At 34.6% G+C, this 16,680-nt stretch overlaps 1 protein-coding gene across 3 annotated transcripts; it reads right to left on the minus strand.

Annotated features, from left to right (window-relative positions):
* Positions 1-11: 11 nt before the first annotated feature.
* LOC125250274 (NACHT, LRR and PYD domains-containing protein 1 homolog) lies at positions 12-16,209 on the minus strand. 3 transcript variants are annotated; one of them, XM_048162765.1, is made up of 20 exons: positions 15,964-16,207; positions 13,783-13,866; positions 11,725-11,805; positions 11,307-11,347; positions 10,451-10,529; positions 8,335-9,997; positions 7,449-7,529; positions 7,236-7,310; positions 7,018-7,131; positions 6,478-6,627; positions 6,170-6,247; positions 5,975-6,051; positions 5,590-5,651; positions 5,201-5,280; positions 4,892-5,109; positions 4,366-4,625; positions 2,470-2,586; positions 1,890-2,040; positions 780-812; positions 12-669 (listed from the first exon to the last, which is right to left on the minus strand). In XM_048162765.1, the coding sequence occupies exons 1-20, from the start codon at positions 15,977-15,979 to the stop codon at positions 389-391; spliced, it is 3,741 nt and encodes a 1,246-aa protein (XP_048018722.1). In that variant the 5' UTR covers positions 15,980-16,207; the 3' UTR covers positions 12-388. The 3 variants fall into 3 exon arrangements, 2 of the variants coding, with proteins under 2 accessions (XP_048018722.1, XP_048018723.1); XM_048162766.1 differs by lacking the exon at positions 15,964-16,207 and having other exon boundaries at positions 11,711-11,805; positions 13,783-13,807; XR_007180759.1 differs by lacking the exons at positions 12-669; positions 780-812; positions 4,366-4,625 and having other exon boundaries at positions 1,901-2,040; positions 15,964-16,209.
* Between the last annotated feature and the right edge of the window lie 471 nt (positions 16,210-16,680).

Raw genomic sequence — 16,680 nt, forward strand, 5'->3', positions numbered from 1 at the left:
TGTACTTCATATTGTTTAATATTAACTCTATTTTTCATTTATATGTTTTTTTCATCTTTTAAAAATGTAAAATAAAAAAAGAAAAATATGATCCATGTGTTTTCCCACACCAATATGTCATACAGTAACAGCATCATACACACACCCCCAAAAAATGTAGCCGTACACAGAGTAAAACGAGAGTAATACATCGACACAATCAAAACGAATTAATACAGTGAGGACCAAAGGGGGGGTTGGGGGGATTACAATCTATTTTATATCTGGATATAGAGTATATATAGAGTATAAAATTTGAAAAACAGAATATTACAACATGTACATATATAAACATGTACAGTATAATAACGGTGGAGCTGCTCTTTATGCCTCAAACTCAATCTCAGCATTACTGTGGTGATGGTCTACTGGGTCCAGGCTCCAGTTCATCTACTAGATGAGGTTCATTCTCCTTCAGCAGTCTGTAGAATTCTGCTTTTACAGAATCTCCTCCAGAGTCTAGAGCTTCCAACAAGTCTCTCATTTTCTGCTGTTTTGGTTCCGCAGCTTTAATCTTTCCCCAAATTTCACTAGTGATCATGTTTTTGCTCTTCAAACTGTCAGCAATCGGCATCACTGATGAAACTCTCTGAATGAGTTTACCTCCGTGTGTGTTCACAAATTCAATTTCTGATTGAAACAAAAGATGATTTGAGTTAGTCTTCAGATGAGTGTACAACATGTGTGAAACAATTACAGAAATAAATATGTAATTGAAATATTAAGCATTAAAGTCAGACCTGGTTTTGGAGGTTCTACACCTTTACTTGGTGCTGTTGATAAAAAAAAAAAAAAGACATTTGAGATCACTGAGAAATCTGTCATCACAATCTTTTAGGTCTCACTCCCTGCAGGGAATAAACCACTATCCTCTGAGTACCAGCCTTAATTCACCCCAAAATGAAAATTCTGTCATTAATTACTCACCTTCATGTCTTCGTTCAGACTTTTGTTCATCTTCGGAACACAAATGAAGATCTTTTTGATGACAATGCTGTCAGATTTCCTTTCATAGATTGCCTATGCAACTTAAACTTTGACAAAAGTTCATAAAGAGATCGGAAAACAAATCTATATATTAAACAAGTGGTTTAGTCGAAGTTTTCTGAAGAGAATCAATCACTTTTTATGATGAACAGATTTAATTTAGGCTTTTACTCGCATGTAAAAAACTTTATCAGCGAACATAAGTAGAAGCTCAACCAAACTGGAATAACGCATGAACAAACCTCTTCTGGGTGCTCAAAGGTGCCGCGCAACATGAGAATGAACCTTACATTTGAGTTTCTGGAAAAAGGTTTGTTCTTGTCTTGTGCATTATTCAGGTTCGGTTAGGCTTCTACTTATGAAGGAGAGTATTTAATGAAGCTTCTGCTTATGAAAGAGGGTATTTAATGACAGAATTTTCATTTTGGGTTGAAAGGTTACTAGTACCACTTTGACGTTTTGTGGTTGTTACATAGCTGTCTATTGAGGGACAGAAATCTCTCAGTTTTCATTTAAAATATCTTCATTTATGTTTCAAAGATGAACAAAAGTTTTACGGGTTTGGAACAACATGAGGGTGAATAAAAGATGACTGAATTTTCATTTTTGGATGAACTAGTTTTAATTTTTATCATTTAATTGATTTATTTAAAATTGGCAGAAAGTATTCTTCATAGTTTTTAGCTTGCATAGCTATTTTGAAGAATACTTTAAAAGTAACTTCCCAACACTGTAACCAAGGGCATATACATGATATTTCTCACAGAGGAGTGTTTATAGATAAACTTAATGATTTGCTCTCCCAAACTTTTTCAAGTCACTTACTCCTACACAAGCTTTTAACAACAGAATTTCAAGACTACCTGTAAGAAAGATTCGTTGTCTGTTCCACACTTCCTTCCCACCTTTAGTTTTGTCTAAAATAACCAGGCTGACCTTCTCAATGTTGACATCCAGAAACACTTCAAATGTAGGATGATAGTTTGAGCCAAAATTAAACTCAAACTTCTCAGTCTGAAAACAAGAACACCAACATAAAGGTAACATTATGAGGTGGTTAGTTCTGACTCTGAATTCTGATTGGATGAGCTACATTTAAAGGCCTTAAAATTAAATTGTTAACAGGTGTCTGTATGTCATTTTACATACATTTAATATTAATGGACCAAGTTGCTTTAATAATCTACAGGTAGAATCATGAACTATCTGAACTATATGGTCTATATGTTTATTCTGATATTTATAATTAACATAATTAATAAAAACTGTGGTGACCAGTCGCAGCACTATATACATACCTTCCCTAATTCATATAATAGAATATTGATTAAAAAAAAGTAATTGGACATGTTATACATCCAAATATAACATGCTGAAATTCATTCTTTCATATGCTGAAATTCAGTTGAAATTTAAATGTTATTCAATAAATAATATTGTTACCATTGGTTGCACTTCACATTCCTCTGGCTCACAACACAGGCTGTATTTATGACTAAGAATCAGGTGACATTTTGAACTTGTCTCAATGTATATTTTATCCTGGTGTCTGCTCTGGACCTTGAGGAAAGTGTGCGGGGGGAGAGACAAAACAAAAAAGGGGGTGAATTTACTTCATTTCTGCTACTTTCACACAGTATTGCAGCACAAACCTGCATCATATTCAAATCACCAAATGCACTCTAGTTCAACAAAGTGTTAACTACATACAGTGGGTACGGAAAGTATTCAGACCCCCTTAAATTTTTCACTCTTTGTTATATTGCAGCCATTTGCTAAAATCATTTAAGTTAATTTTTTTTCCTCATTAATGTACACACAGCACCCCTTATTGACAGAAAAACACAGAATTGTTGACATTTTTGCAGATTTATTAAAAAAGAAAAACTGAAATATCACATGGTCCTAAGTATTCAGACCCTTTGCTCAGTATTTAGTAGAAGCACCCTTTTGATCTAATACAGCCATGAGTCTTTTTGGGAAAGATGCAACAAGTTTTTCACACCTGGATTTGGGGATCCTCTGCCATTCCTTCTTGCAGATCCTCTCCAGTTCTGTCAGGTTGGATGGTAAACGTTGGTGGACAGCCATTTTTAGGTCTCTCCAGAGATGCTCAGTTTGGTTTAAGTCAGGGCTCTGGCTGGGCCATTCAAGAACAGTCAAGGAGTTATTGTGAAGCCACTCATTCGTTATTTTAGCTGTGTGCTTAGGGTCATTGTCTTGTTGGAAGGTAAACCTTCGGCCCAGTCTGACTGTATTGGACAGGTGATGAGCAGTGTCTGGTTTTCTCCACACATATGGCTTAGAATTAAGGCCAAAAAGTTCTATCTTGGTCTCATCAGACCAGAGAATCTTATTTCTCACCATCTTGGAGTCCTTCAGGTGTTTTTTCATGTGTCGTGCACTGAGGAGAGGCTTCCGTCGGGCCACTCTGCCATAAAGCCCTGACTGGTGGAGGGCTGCAGGGATGGTTGACTTTCTACAACTTTCTCCCATCTCCCGACTGCATCTCTGGAGCTCAGCCACAGTGATCTTTGGGTTCTTCTTTACCTCTCTCACCAAGGCTCTTCTCCCCCGATAGCTCAGTTTGGCCAGACGGCCAACTCTAGGAAGGGTTCTGGTCGTCCCAAACGTCTTCCATTTAAGGATTATGGAGGCCACTGTGCTCTTAGGAACATTAAGTGCAGCAGAATTTTTTTTGTAACCTTGGCCAGATCTGTGCCTTGCCACAATTCTGTCTCTGAGCTCTTCAGGCAGTTCCTTTGACCTCATGATTCTCATTTGCTCTGACATGCACTGTGAGCTGTAAGGTCTTATATAGACAGGTGTGTGGCTTTCCTAATCAAGTCAAATCAGTATAATCAAACACAGCTGGACTCAAATGAAGGTGTAGAACCATCTCAAGGATGATCAGAAGAAATGGACAGCACCTGAGTTAAATATATGAGTGTCACAGCAAAGGGTCTGAATACTTAGGACCATGTGATATTTCAGTTTTTCTTTTTTAATAAATCTGCAAAATGTCAACAATTCTGTTTTTTTCTGTAAATAAGGGGTGCTGTGTGTACATTAATGAGGAAAAAAATGAACTTAAATGATTTTAGCAAATGGCTGCAATATAACAAAGAGTGAAAAATTTAAGGGGGTCTGAATACTTTCCGTACCCACTGTATATACAATAACATCATCACGGAAAGCAATAATAATAATGTCAATATACAAAAGCTGTAATAATGTATATACACAAATATGCTCAATGTGTGTTTTTATTTTATAATACTCTGTTAAACAGAAAGCGCAGAGAAAAAACAAAGGAACAATCCGTTCAGATATCAATACCTCTGATACTGGAACATTCTCTGGAAGCAAGTGGACATTAAGTTTTTTCATTTCAAGAGATAGTGTTCGAAGGAAGAGCAAAACCTGGCCTCTAATACGAAAGACAATTTTACTTATTATCCGTTTTATCGAGACAAGGCCAAAATTGCTGAGCTCTTTGATGTCAGTGATCACATGAGTTTCTGTCACTTTGAGTGGCTGTATTATTTCTACAGTACCACCAGTGAAATGTGCCACAGCCAAACCGTCCTTATTTTCCTCTGCAAAATATATTTAAGGATTTTGTTATTTGGTAAAATAAAAGTATTGTGCTTCTAATTATATAGTGACCAACATTTTATATGAAGTGCTTTTTTATATAAAAATCAATATCTCTTATCTCACTCCTTGCTAAATATTTACATACATATCCTCAATAAATGTAATTTCAAGCAATTGATGTGTAAATTATCAGTCACCATAAATTCTATACAGTTGTTCAAGACAACAACTATGAAACATTGATATTAAGGATGCAGAAACATACCAGAGAATATTTCACAGTGTGGAAAGTGCAGTTGTGAGACTGAACCTGCTGAACAGTCAATGTTGTACAAGGGTCCTGCAGGCTGCATCTGACCCAAACCATCTAACAGATGAGGATCCCATGAGACAATGTTATACAGCACTTCTCCTTCACCCTCCATCACAAACACAAGGTTGGTCAGACTGCACCGAAACTGACCAGCATGTGGACACACAAACCTGGAGGACATAATATTAATTTACACTTTATTAAATCATAACAGTATGCTTATATTCTAACAATGTCCAAAAATAAAACAGTGTTCAATACCTGTATGTGTTCTGTTCGTGTTTGTCTTTATCTCCTGTCTGAAGTAGATCAGGTGTGAACAATTCTGCATCTCCTGAGGACTGAAGTAAAGAAAAGAATAAATAGATTAATTTATCCTCCAAAATTTTGTTGTTTAAAAGATTACATTTTAATTTTTTGTAAACATTTTGAATAATGGGATTTTAATAATTGATCTTACACTGAAACCTCAATACAAAATATTTTCATTAGATGCAATACTCTACCACTGTTTTTAGTGAAATGTTTTATAGCTTCAAAGCCATCTCCAGATTCACCGTAATTCATCACACAGAAATATCACAGAATAAAAAAATGTAATTGTTTTTAAGAAAAACTTAAGAATCCTCTTCATGACAGCTGCTACTCACTGATTGTGCTGAAGATGATTCAGCTTTTAATGATGAGCAAGAGACAGAATCTAAACTCTCTCCTGTCAGACAAAACAGAATACAAACATTTTAACACCATTAAGAACAAAAAAAACATCTAGCATTTGTCAGAAATATACAAAACTGCAGAAACAGTCTACTAAAGAAAACATCTGTCATCATCTGTGGGTTTTGTACAACATTGAACACTTTACTATCAGATGTTTCTGGCTGTTGTCAGTTCTGTAGATTATTATTAGGAATATGATTTATAATAAGGTACGTAATGAAGGCACAGATCCACCTCTATGGCAGGAGTCTTGATGATGATTATTATTGATATTATTATTTTAAAAATAAATAAATAAATAAACTATTTACTTACTTCTGCTCTCACTCTTTATTTTCTTCTCCACTGTGAATTTCTTCCCATCTGGCCTGATCAACACTGAATCTCCCCAGCTAATGAGAATAACATTCAACACTCATGATAAATGAAAAATGATTATTTTCTCTATGTCTACAGAAAAGAAAGAAAATGTCTAATGTCTAAAAGAAATGTCTAATAAATAACTCTTACACAGTCAGAGTCCAACCAATCTGCTTCAATGGTTCCTTCAGGGACTTCTCCAAGTTGAGTCTAATTATGAAATTTATCCTGAAAAAGATTTTAAAATGAACTACATTCATTCTAAAACTATAAGCACGTCTGGTTTACTATGCTCAATTGCTGGTAAAACCTAAAGTTAATTTTGATAGTTAGTATAAGTCATGTGGATAAACTATTAAGATATTTTATAAGATTTTTTTGTTGTTGTTGTTTTTGTATTTTCACTATAGTAATAAACAACACAAAACCTATAAATGCTCAGATATTGCTGTAGTTACCTGAATTCAGTCAGGCTGGGACAGGCCTGAATGAGGGACAGGATTTCAGGGGTCAATGTGCTGTCAGTCTGACCTAAAGCCCGCAGACAGACTTTCTTCAAACCAGACAGTGATTTCAGGAATGTAAACAGTCTCTTTACCTCAGAATCCCTAAACAACACAAAACCCACATGAAGTAGTAAATGTAAGTGACATGCTTGTTCTCAGGCACAAAGTGTAAAGATATACATGCTTTGATTTTATAAGAACAAAAAAAGAAATTAACTGATTTTTCTTTAATAAACACTTAATAAATCTACCCACTGATCACGATGTACAGTAAAATCCTTAAAAAGATAGTTTACTAAAAAATTAAAATTCTGTCATCATTTACTCACCCTCATTTCACTGCAAACACATTTTATTGGTTTGGAACAACACAAGGTTGAATAAATAATAATTTCTGATGTACTAATACTTGAATGATATTTTTGGTGTCAAATTGTGGCAATTCTTAAGGGGGTGTATCTGAAAAAAATAAAGAATGAATCTTTCACTCACAAACGTCTGTACAGCTTTCTCTCTTTGTGTGAATTCACCCAGTTGATGATGGAAACCGCTGAGCTCAGACAGGTTAAAGTTAATGATGTGATCGGTAATCTGCTAAAAGACAACCTGAAGCATTCACAGATATAAACATCAGTATAGGTTTATAATAAGCATCAGGTGTTAGGATGAGACTGCAATTTTGTATGTGACAAGTGATAAGAGTTTCATACGTGATGTCTTCATCTCTGACTGACACAGTGATCTCTGGGTAAAATCCACTTCCAAGATTTTCAGGCTGCTTTAAACTAGCAATTAAAATAGTTATAGTATTTAATGAGTGCATTTCATTATTAGATATTACAAACAATTTATTAAATATACTGAATAAATAAATATGGCAATGAGTAGCCGACAATTTTATTCTAAAATTAATGATACTTTACCCGAGTTTATTCAGAATCTTTCCTTTACCAGAAGCTGAGATCAAACCAACAACATCATCTGAAATTTGATCCATCATCAACCTTTGAAAGTAAAAAAACACAATATAGCCTATCAGATTTTATTATCATTATACAAACAGTCAATTCTGGGCTTGTGTGTGTTTTTCAGTGTTTCAGACTAAAGTATAGGAGCAGTTTTAAACAGAGATGTCAAATTTTTGCCTGAAGCTAATTTTAACATTTTAGAATATTTCTGACTACACGTTTAGGGCTTCAGCACTCTTGCTTGTGTGACAATGCATAAGTACTGAAAAAGATAAAATTTAGGTAAACTTTATTTTAAGGTGACATAGTTATGGCTTGTTCACACAGAATGTGTTTTTGCTTTGAAAAACGCTAGATGCGGGCGGTGGAATGAGTAAAAAAAAACGCAAGGTCTTGATATGCATTTGAACTGATTTTAACTTGAGCGCCACGTTTTTAGAATGCCATGTCACGCACGAGACGCTGCAAAAGACGCAAGACGTGAGCGTAACGGTTTTCCACATCCATCTAGCACGAGTTTACATAGAAAAAGAATGGAAAAGTAGCGCACTGGAATGGGAAAACGCATTCTGTGTGAACGGCCCCTTACATTTTACTACATGTCCTTACTATAGTAATATCAGTAAATTATGCATAATTACAAGTAATTAACCCTAAACCAAACCCTAACGTAACTCTATAGTAAGTAGGCTACATGTACTCAGTACTTATTAAGTTAAAATTAAGTAACTACGTCACCTTAAAATAAAGTGTAACCAAAATGTACAGTTGCCAAGTGTAATAATGTATAATGTTATGTGTTGATGTGTCAGAAAAGATGCAAAGTGTAAATTTCACTCACCACAGCTCTTTACAGCGGTACAGTTCAGGTTGAAGCATCTTCAGATTATCAGATGTTACATGGAGTTTCAGGTTTCTGATGTGTTCACAGCACTGTAAACAGTACTTCAACACCCAACAGTCTGTCCTTTTCAGTGGAATATTAGACAGATCTATCAAAATCAAACCTTTCAAGACTTTCTCAACAAAGCTCTTGTCATGGAGCTCATAGAGACAATGGAGAATGAACAAGATGTGTTCATTTTGACATCTCGCTGAGCACTGATTGAGCCATTCCTTAAGCTGGGTTTCTATGTTGACAGAGACGGTCATGTTGTGCTTTTTAAAGAATGACCATTCTTTCTGACAGAGACCACAGAGGAACAGAATCACAGGCTGCAGAAGCTTTGCATGTCTTACTTCTACATCTGCTACATCTACATCAAAGTCCCTATCAGAGCAACAGGACAAAGCCCATCCTCTCTCTACAGTGTGGAGCAGCTCTCTCACTTTCCTTTGGGACTCTTCTTCATCCAGAAGGACATAGTACAGAGCAGTGAAGAACTCCTGAAAACTGAGATGCATGAAACTGAACATTGTCTCCTGGTGGATTCTTCTCTTAGAGAGGAAATTGCACAGGAATTGACTGCCAGAAGGGTCTGAAACTGTTTCATTAACACTTTTCTCATCAAACAAGACCTGCTGTTTCAGCATCCCTCTCTCTGCCAGCTGACCCAGACTCCTCAGCAGGGTCGGGACGGACTGACTCAAACCCTGGCAGTGATGCTTCAGTAGAGTGGATACAAAATCAACGTAGATGGAGGTGGTGGTTTCCAGTACTCTTGTTACATCTGCACCAACTCTGAACATCTCACTGATGATCCGGCAGATAACAGGAATGGAACAGGCAGTGAACAGGGTTTCATTTGCTCTCACACAGTCATACTCTTTCCTGAAGAACTTCTGGAAGTACTTCTCCACATGACTCGCAGAAAAGCCCATGATCTCAGTGAAAATTATCTCAGTGAACCTGGTCTCAGTGAATCTCTGTCGACCTTTCAGCAGCTTGTTCACAGTGTTCTTAGTTCTGGTGGTGACCAGAAGTTTGGACTTAGGGATGAGGTATCCCCTAATTAGGCCACAAAGAATGACTTCAGGTGGGGCTTTTTGAAGTGGATGAGTGTGTGCTGACATTTCATAAATGTCCTGTGTGAGTTTCAGCTCATCAAATCCATCAATGATGAAAAACACACCCTCTGGTAACCGCAGTAACATCTGTGTGATCTGATCTGATGTTAAACTGCAGCTGTAACTCAAGAGCTCAGTTAAGTTCATCTCCTCAGAAATACACATCAGCTCTTCACACCTCAGAAAGAAAACTACAAAAAAATACTCCAATAGTCCATAAGGAAACCGTTTAGATGCCCAGTCCAACATGATCTTCTGTGCTATGAAGGATTTGCCACTGCCAGAGTCGCCTTGGAGAATAACATTCTTTGAATCATATGGCTGAATGAGCTCATCCACACTGATGTTCCTAAAGCTGCCATTTTCATTTTTCTGAATGATCAGTGGTTCAGTATACAGGGCAGACAATGACTCTTTTTCACCAGACAGGACGTTCCACTCACTCTCATACTTCTGTATGATTGACAGCTTATATTGATGTACATTCTCCTGAAATTCTAAAGTAAAACCTGTTGATTAACTGACATGCCAAAGTTAGAGCATGTATAGTAACAAAACAACTTACTATTGCATTAAACCTACTGTTTTTCAAAAATATTGTATAATTATTAAAATATCATTATTAAAAATAAACAAAAAAACTATAAACTATATAATCTTGTGTTTTAGTGATATTCTGTAAACTCTAAAGATTACTGTCAATAACGTAGATCAACAAGCTCTATGTGCTATAAGGGTTCAGTGTCACTGTATAAACTGACAACTTATTATCCAAATTATACCACTACCTGAAGACATAATGGAGCATAATCTCTCCCAATACACAACAGTCACTAATGTGAACAAAGCCTTTGGGTGTTCAGTGTTCTTCAACTAGTGTTCCAATAGTACTATTTTTGTTTTACTATTTTTGGCAGAGTTCTAATTTTTAAATTGACATATGGGCTTACCTGTCATCCCAAAATATCTGCGTGGAGTCCCTCTAACTGTTGATGAGCCTTGAGCTTTCATAACCAAATTCAGGGGATTCTACAGGAAAACCATTTGATCAAATGAAAAAATATAAAAGCTCATCACACTGAATAAACAGAAAATAACAAAATATTGCATCATAATTATTGCAAAAATATTATAAATTAAATATTTATATTAAGTTAATTTCCATTTATAGATTATACACTGACATTTTTGAACAGATTGAATGCATTATAATTGAATAATTTAATAATTGATGTGACTAAAAGATTTGGGAGCACCATTTAACAAAATTAACAATTAAGGATGAAGTCTACATGAAATGCATGCAAAAAAAAAAAATGTGTGTATGCATGCATTAAAAAAAAAAAAAAGGAATGGCTCCAATGAAAAAGTCCACATCTCAATCCAACTGAAATGCAGTGGGAGTGTCATATACAGGAATGTAATGTAAGAAACTCTCCAATATCACACTGTTAAAAATATGCTGTATGAAAGAATGGGCAAAAAAGAATGCCTCCAATCAGATTTAAGAGACTGTCAGACAACTTTATGAAATGTCAAAGGGAGAAAAACAAGTAGGAGGATACTTTTTTCCACAGAAGACAAAAGAATTTGTGTTGATTAAAAAATTGCAGATTTTTATAGTTATTCGTTAAATTATAGTAAATTCAGTACTGTCCAAATAAAATTCCAGTATTGATATGCTCACATTTGTGACTATTTCAAAAGACACAGATACACACAGAACACAGGTTAAAAATGAAGACACCCCATGACCTCAGTGTATTAAAGCGTCAAACTCACGACAGAAAATCCCTTTTTACTTACATACAAGGGGTCCTCAGATGACCTCATTCTGACTCGCAGTGCTTGAAAAGAATTAGAGTTCATGTCAGATGGACTAATGATGAATTATAAAGCAGTATGAAGACAATTAATTATGGATTTTTGCAGAAAGTTTGACATGAGCTTAAAGGGACAGGTCACCCAAAAATGAAAAGTCTGCAATAATTTACTCTGTTATGATATGATATTTCTATCTATAATGTTATGATATGTATATTATGGTATGATATGTATTGTTATGTATATTATTATGATATGTATATTATGGCTTTGTGAAACAGAAGTACATGCTTTCCTCTATGGAAAATTAATATCATATTTACATTTTGAATAAATGACAAATTTATGTTTATTGTCTTACAGTTGTGTAGGTAAATAATCCATACCCTCTTAAACGTACCCTTTGACTTTGAGATCATGTAGTCTTTTTCTTTTCGCTTCTCCACAAGTTCTGAAAGCTCAGTGGGCTCCTTGTCTGAATCTGAATGACAGAATGATATTTTCAGAAAAAAAAGAATGTTCAAGACACACACAGGTCAGCTGAACTGAGAACAGCAGTGAAAAGTATCAAGTTACAGCATAACAAGCTTGATGAGGACATTTAAGAGGGCTATAGGGGGCTGCCATTGCTGTCAATATGTCAATGAACACAGCCTCTATTTAAAAAATATTCCAGCTTCATGCATTTTTTTTATCAACACTTGAATGTGGGTAGCCTCAAAAAAAATCAACATTTTGAACAAAAAGTTAAGAAAATCAAATTTTTTTCAAAGACAAGTTATCCGGATCGGATTCAGAACAATGTTCAGAACATAGATGGAGTAGATCACTTCCATCAACACTCCCAAAGCTTTCACAGTCCTATAATACTTCCTGGGATGACATTTAATTCAGTAACGTTAGGCAGTTTTGTTTTACATGTTGTTTAACATTTGATGATCACGTTATCTAAGCAATGCGTCTACCGCTTGTTTCTGCTTCTTCGTCTGTGTACTCTTTTAGAAGATGTGTAATATCGCCCCCTTCTGTATAATAGATTGCTGGAAAATTCTGTCAAGGAAAAGAGTTAAATGCCTCTCACTTATGTGAGATATTGGCCTGGATTTACAGACAGAGCTTAACCTAACCCAGGATTGGTTCAATTAGGATATTCAAGTAGCTTTTTTAAATGTACACTAACATTACTGATGTGAATCTTGAGACAAAACAATGGCACTGACATATTTTAAGATTTGACAGAAGTATATGCTTTCCTCTATGGAATATTATCATATTTTTAATAAATGACACAAATTTATATGTATTGTCTTACAGTTGTGTAAAACTTTTATGGCACCCAGAATATTCTGTTGTATGAATATCTGAACATTCAATATATCAAAATAAAGAACAGAGCCTCTACCTAAAATAATAATAATAATAATAATAATAATAATAATGTGTTATCTTGTGGGTAAGTTTCATAAAAAACAACAACATTTTGAACAAAAAGCTGAGAAAATCATGTTTTTGTCAAAGACTACGTCCAGGGGGGTATTCCAGAAAGCAGGTTTTGTGAATACCTGGGTATGTTTAGGGGTGGGAGCAAGCAGATAACCTCAAATTTGGTTCCAAAAATGGAGGTATCTTTAAGGGTATGTATAGCCATAGCAACTTATTCTCTGAACCTAACCTGCTCCGGAGCAGGTTCTGTTCCAGGGTTAGTTTACTTCAGAGACATTCAGTGTATGCGTGTCGTACTGTCTTGTACAGAAGTATGAAATGTATTGGCTCCTCTTTTTTAAATAAGTATAAGTAATAAGTATAATAACCTTTTTTAAGTATTGGCTCTGCCACACTTTACAGCACCTGGTATTCCCAGGCGGTCTCCCATCCAAGTACTAACCAGGCCCGACCCTGCTTAGCTTCCGAGATCAGATGAGATTGGAATTTCTTTATTTTTTAATTAAAAAAAGTTTTTGTAAAGTTTTTGTTCTTTTAACAACATTTTAGTCTGGTCTTTTTTGTCAACAATATTGCATATTGATATAGTCACAGTTATTGTTATCAGTTAATGGCCTTATCATCTGTCATCATCTCATCTTAGGGGGAAAAACTTGTTGATGAACATTTCTTGTCATAGATTTCGTTAACAAAATTAACACTAGTACAAACAGAAGGCAGAATTTCACATGAGCATCCAATCAAATGTGTAACTGAACTGATAAATAAATGTAAAGAAGTTTCAATATAATGATTATGGCAGTGAACTAGAAAATGTTATTTTGACCAAAAAATAGGAAATTACAAGCAGACTGGTTTTGGGTTTGTCCTGCTTTTTTGACTGCTGACATTTGGCTTTTGACATTTTTTAATTGATAAACATAAATGATATTTCTCTGTTTTGATGAGCTGAAAGACAGAAAGAGGGTAGAAAAAGTAAAGGAGAAGGCACAGAAAAGAGTATCTCGTGTCTTACGGATTTTCGTTCTCATTTTCATCCATTCATGTTTTGAAGGGTCATTGGGCTTAACACCTGTGCCTGATGTCAGTTTGGTTTCCTCTGAAAAAAAAACAAACAAACAAACAAAACAAAACAACAACAATAAAAAACAGGTCAGCTGAAAACAGCAGTGAAAAATGTAAATCTGTAACCAGCTTAACGGTGATGATATTTGAGTTCAATCAAGTTGAGTAGGATATCAAGTGAGAATGTGAGGCCTGTAAATTTATTTAACAGGAAGTTACACAATTAACCTGCAAACTGGTGGTCATTTTTCAATGTAAAAATAACACCTTCAATGCATTTGATTTTACAGTTTCTCAGCCCATATGTGACATCATGATTTTGCCTGGGTTTGTTTGGCCAGAAAATATTTTAAATCCACAACATTTTAAATTTAAGGGGTGGAAAAGAAAATTGTTTACAGTAAGCAAGTGGAAACCAGCAAAACTGCTGTTTTCATTTTTCTGAACGATCACTGGTTCATTATAAAGGACAGACAATGACTTCTGTTCACCAGACGGGAAGCTCCACTCACTCTCAGAATATTTTGCTGTATGAATATCTTAAAATGCAATAACAAAAGAACACAACCTCTATTTAAAAAATATTGTAAAAAAAAAATAAAAAAAAAAGGTCCAAAATAGAAAGAAGAAAAAAAGAAAAAGTAAACCGATCCAAAACCTTTTTTTTTTTTTTTGGCAACATTTGGATGAGATGTTGGGTGAGCCCATCACCAATTAACTGTTTGACAAACACATTTAACCTGCACAAACCTTTTATTACTGCAACAGTAAAATTATTACTGCAATCAGTAAAAAAAAAAAATAATAAAAAGAGTTTAATAATGTTATATATTCAGAATTTGGTTGTTTTACTTTAGTAAAATCTATAGCTTGTTTATGAATATTTTAGTGGTTGATTAGGGCTTGCACATGGTTGGGAACACTGATTTAGAGCATTTAGAGCATATACAATGGTTCTCTATTGCAAGGCTAATAATTTTCTTAATTAGCAAAGCATTTAAGCACTGTCCCAATCACCCAAAATGATACTGTCCCATCCACCCAAATTGTGTTTGGGTGGATGGGACAAAATAAATACAACTTTTTTTGTAGCAGTGGTGCATCATATTCATGTTTCTATCAAAAGTTTGAACAATATAGTAGCTATGACAATTTTAGGACCTTATTATTAAAACTACCAAAAGCTTATGTAATTTTCCTCAGTTCATACATTTCACGGTCAACTTCCTGTTTGATGCATGCCCCGCCCACCTACATGATGTTAGACCAATGAGGGCATCCCATTTTAATTATGTTGTCTCACAGCTAGGGCTCAGCAAAAAAGGTTTTTTTTTTTCACTCATCAGGTGAGAAAATAAATTCTATATAGTTATACTGTCCCATTTGACCTTATGTCCCAATCACCCTTAATTCACCTTGTTAAAATTTGTATGGAAATGTGTTGAAATATTTAGTTTTTGTTTGGCCATAATTGTGACTGGTGGAATAATGTGTAACGTTATGTTATAGCTAATAATTCTTATAGCCCAGTTATTTAACACATTTTAAACTATTTCATATCATTTTAGGGTTACTATTAAACATAAAAACCCTTATACAACATTTATAGGAATACTGAGATAAAAGACAAAAAAAAAAACAAACAAAAAAAAACAAACAAAAAAAACAAATACAACCATCTTTTGTTTTGTTATGTTGGTCAGCAAGTTTCGAATATGGATCAGAATATGATAAAATTATTTAACACATTACACACAGCGACAGTCATGACTCACGTCCGAAACAATGGAACGAGAACGATCCATTCATTTAAATTTTTAGGATTTACTCGCTCATAAATATCGTTCATCATCACTCACTTATTTGTTATTTAGAGGTATGGAAAAAAAAAAAACAATGAACAGAAGCGGTTTCCCTTAAAATAAAAGTAAAAAAGTAGAAAAACGTATAGCCTACTATGTTCCCTCAACATATTAAGTCGACCACAAGAAAAAAAAAATCATTCCCTCAACATAGGAAATGAACATCAAATTCAAATAACTTTAAAAACAACAGAAACATCCCGAATTTTATTATAGGGCTTATAGGTTCTGTGTATTTCGCAATCTAATTAAATAAACAGTTCACTCACTTTGAGGATCCGCCATCGTGAATGATCGAACTTATCCTGCGTTTTAAAATAAAGTTAAAGTATTATTTGAATAGTTTTCCGAAGTTCATACTGCGGTACAGAGAGAATTCAAAGAAACTACACTGTTTGTTCTGTCATCATCTAAAATGCAAAAAGAAAACAAAAAAACTTCCTGACTCTCGAAACAGGAAGTAGCCTATAACACAGGCGATCCGACACACTCATGGACTACTATAGCAGAAATCGAAACCGAAAGTATAGATAGCCTAGGCTACACTTACTGCCAGCCCAGTAAAATGCTCTAACATAACATCTTAATATTTTTTTTCTTTTTTTGTAACAATTACAAACATTCAGTAGGCCTATTTAATTATACGAAGTATGTCCACCATATATTTTTGCCTGATTTTTTAAAAATTTAATTCAAGAAGACAAATCAATAATTGCAACAGGCAAAGTTTGTTTCATGACCATGATAAAATAAAATGAAAAAACATACCTGTCCTGAAAATACATTTTAAAAATATTTTTGCTGGAATGTGGACTGTGTACTTTAATTTTACCACACAGAAGAGAGGATGCTAATTCAACTGAACAATGACACTATTTTCTCTTAGAGCTGCTGTACAGCCGAAATTTGAATCATTTTCCTGTCATCACTGTAAAGCTGCTTGGAAACAATCTTGTATAAATCTTGCTATATACCTATGTAAATAA

The sequence above is a fragment of the Megalobrama amblycephala genome, linkage group LG17 (genome assembly GCF_018812025.1).
Source record: "Megalobrama amblycephala isolate DHTTF-2021 linkage group LG17, ASM1881202v1, whole genome shotgun sequence".
Classification (NCBI taxonomy): Eukaryota; Metazoa; Chordata; class Actinopteri; order Cypriniformes; family Xenocyprididae; genus Megalobrama; species Megalobrama amblycephala.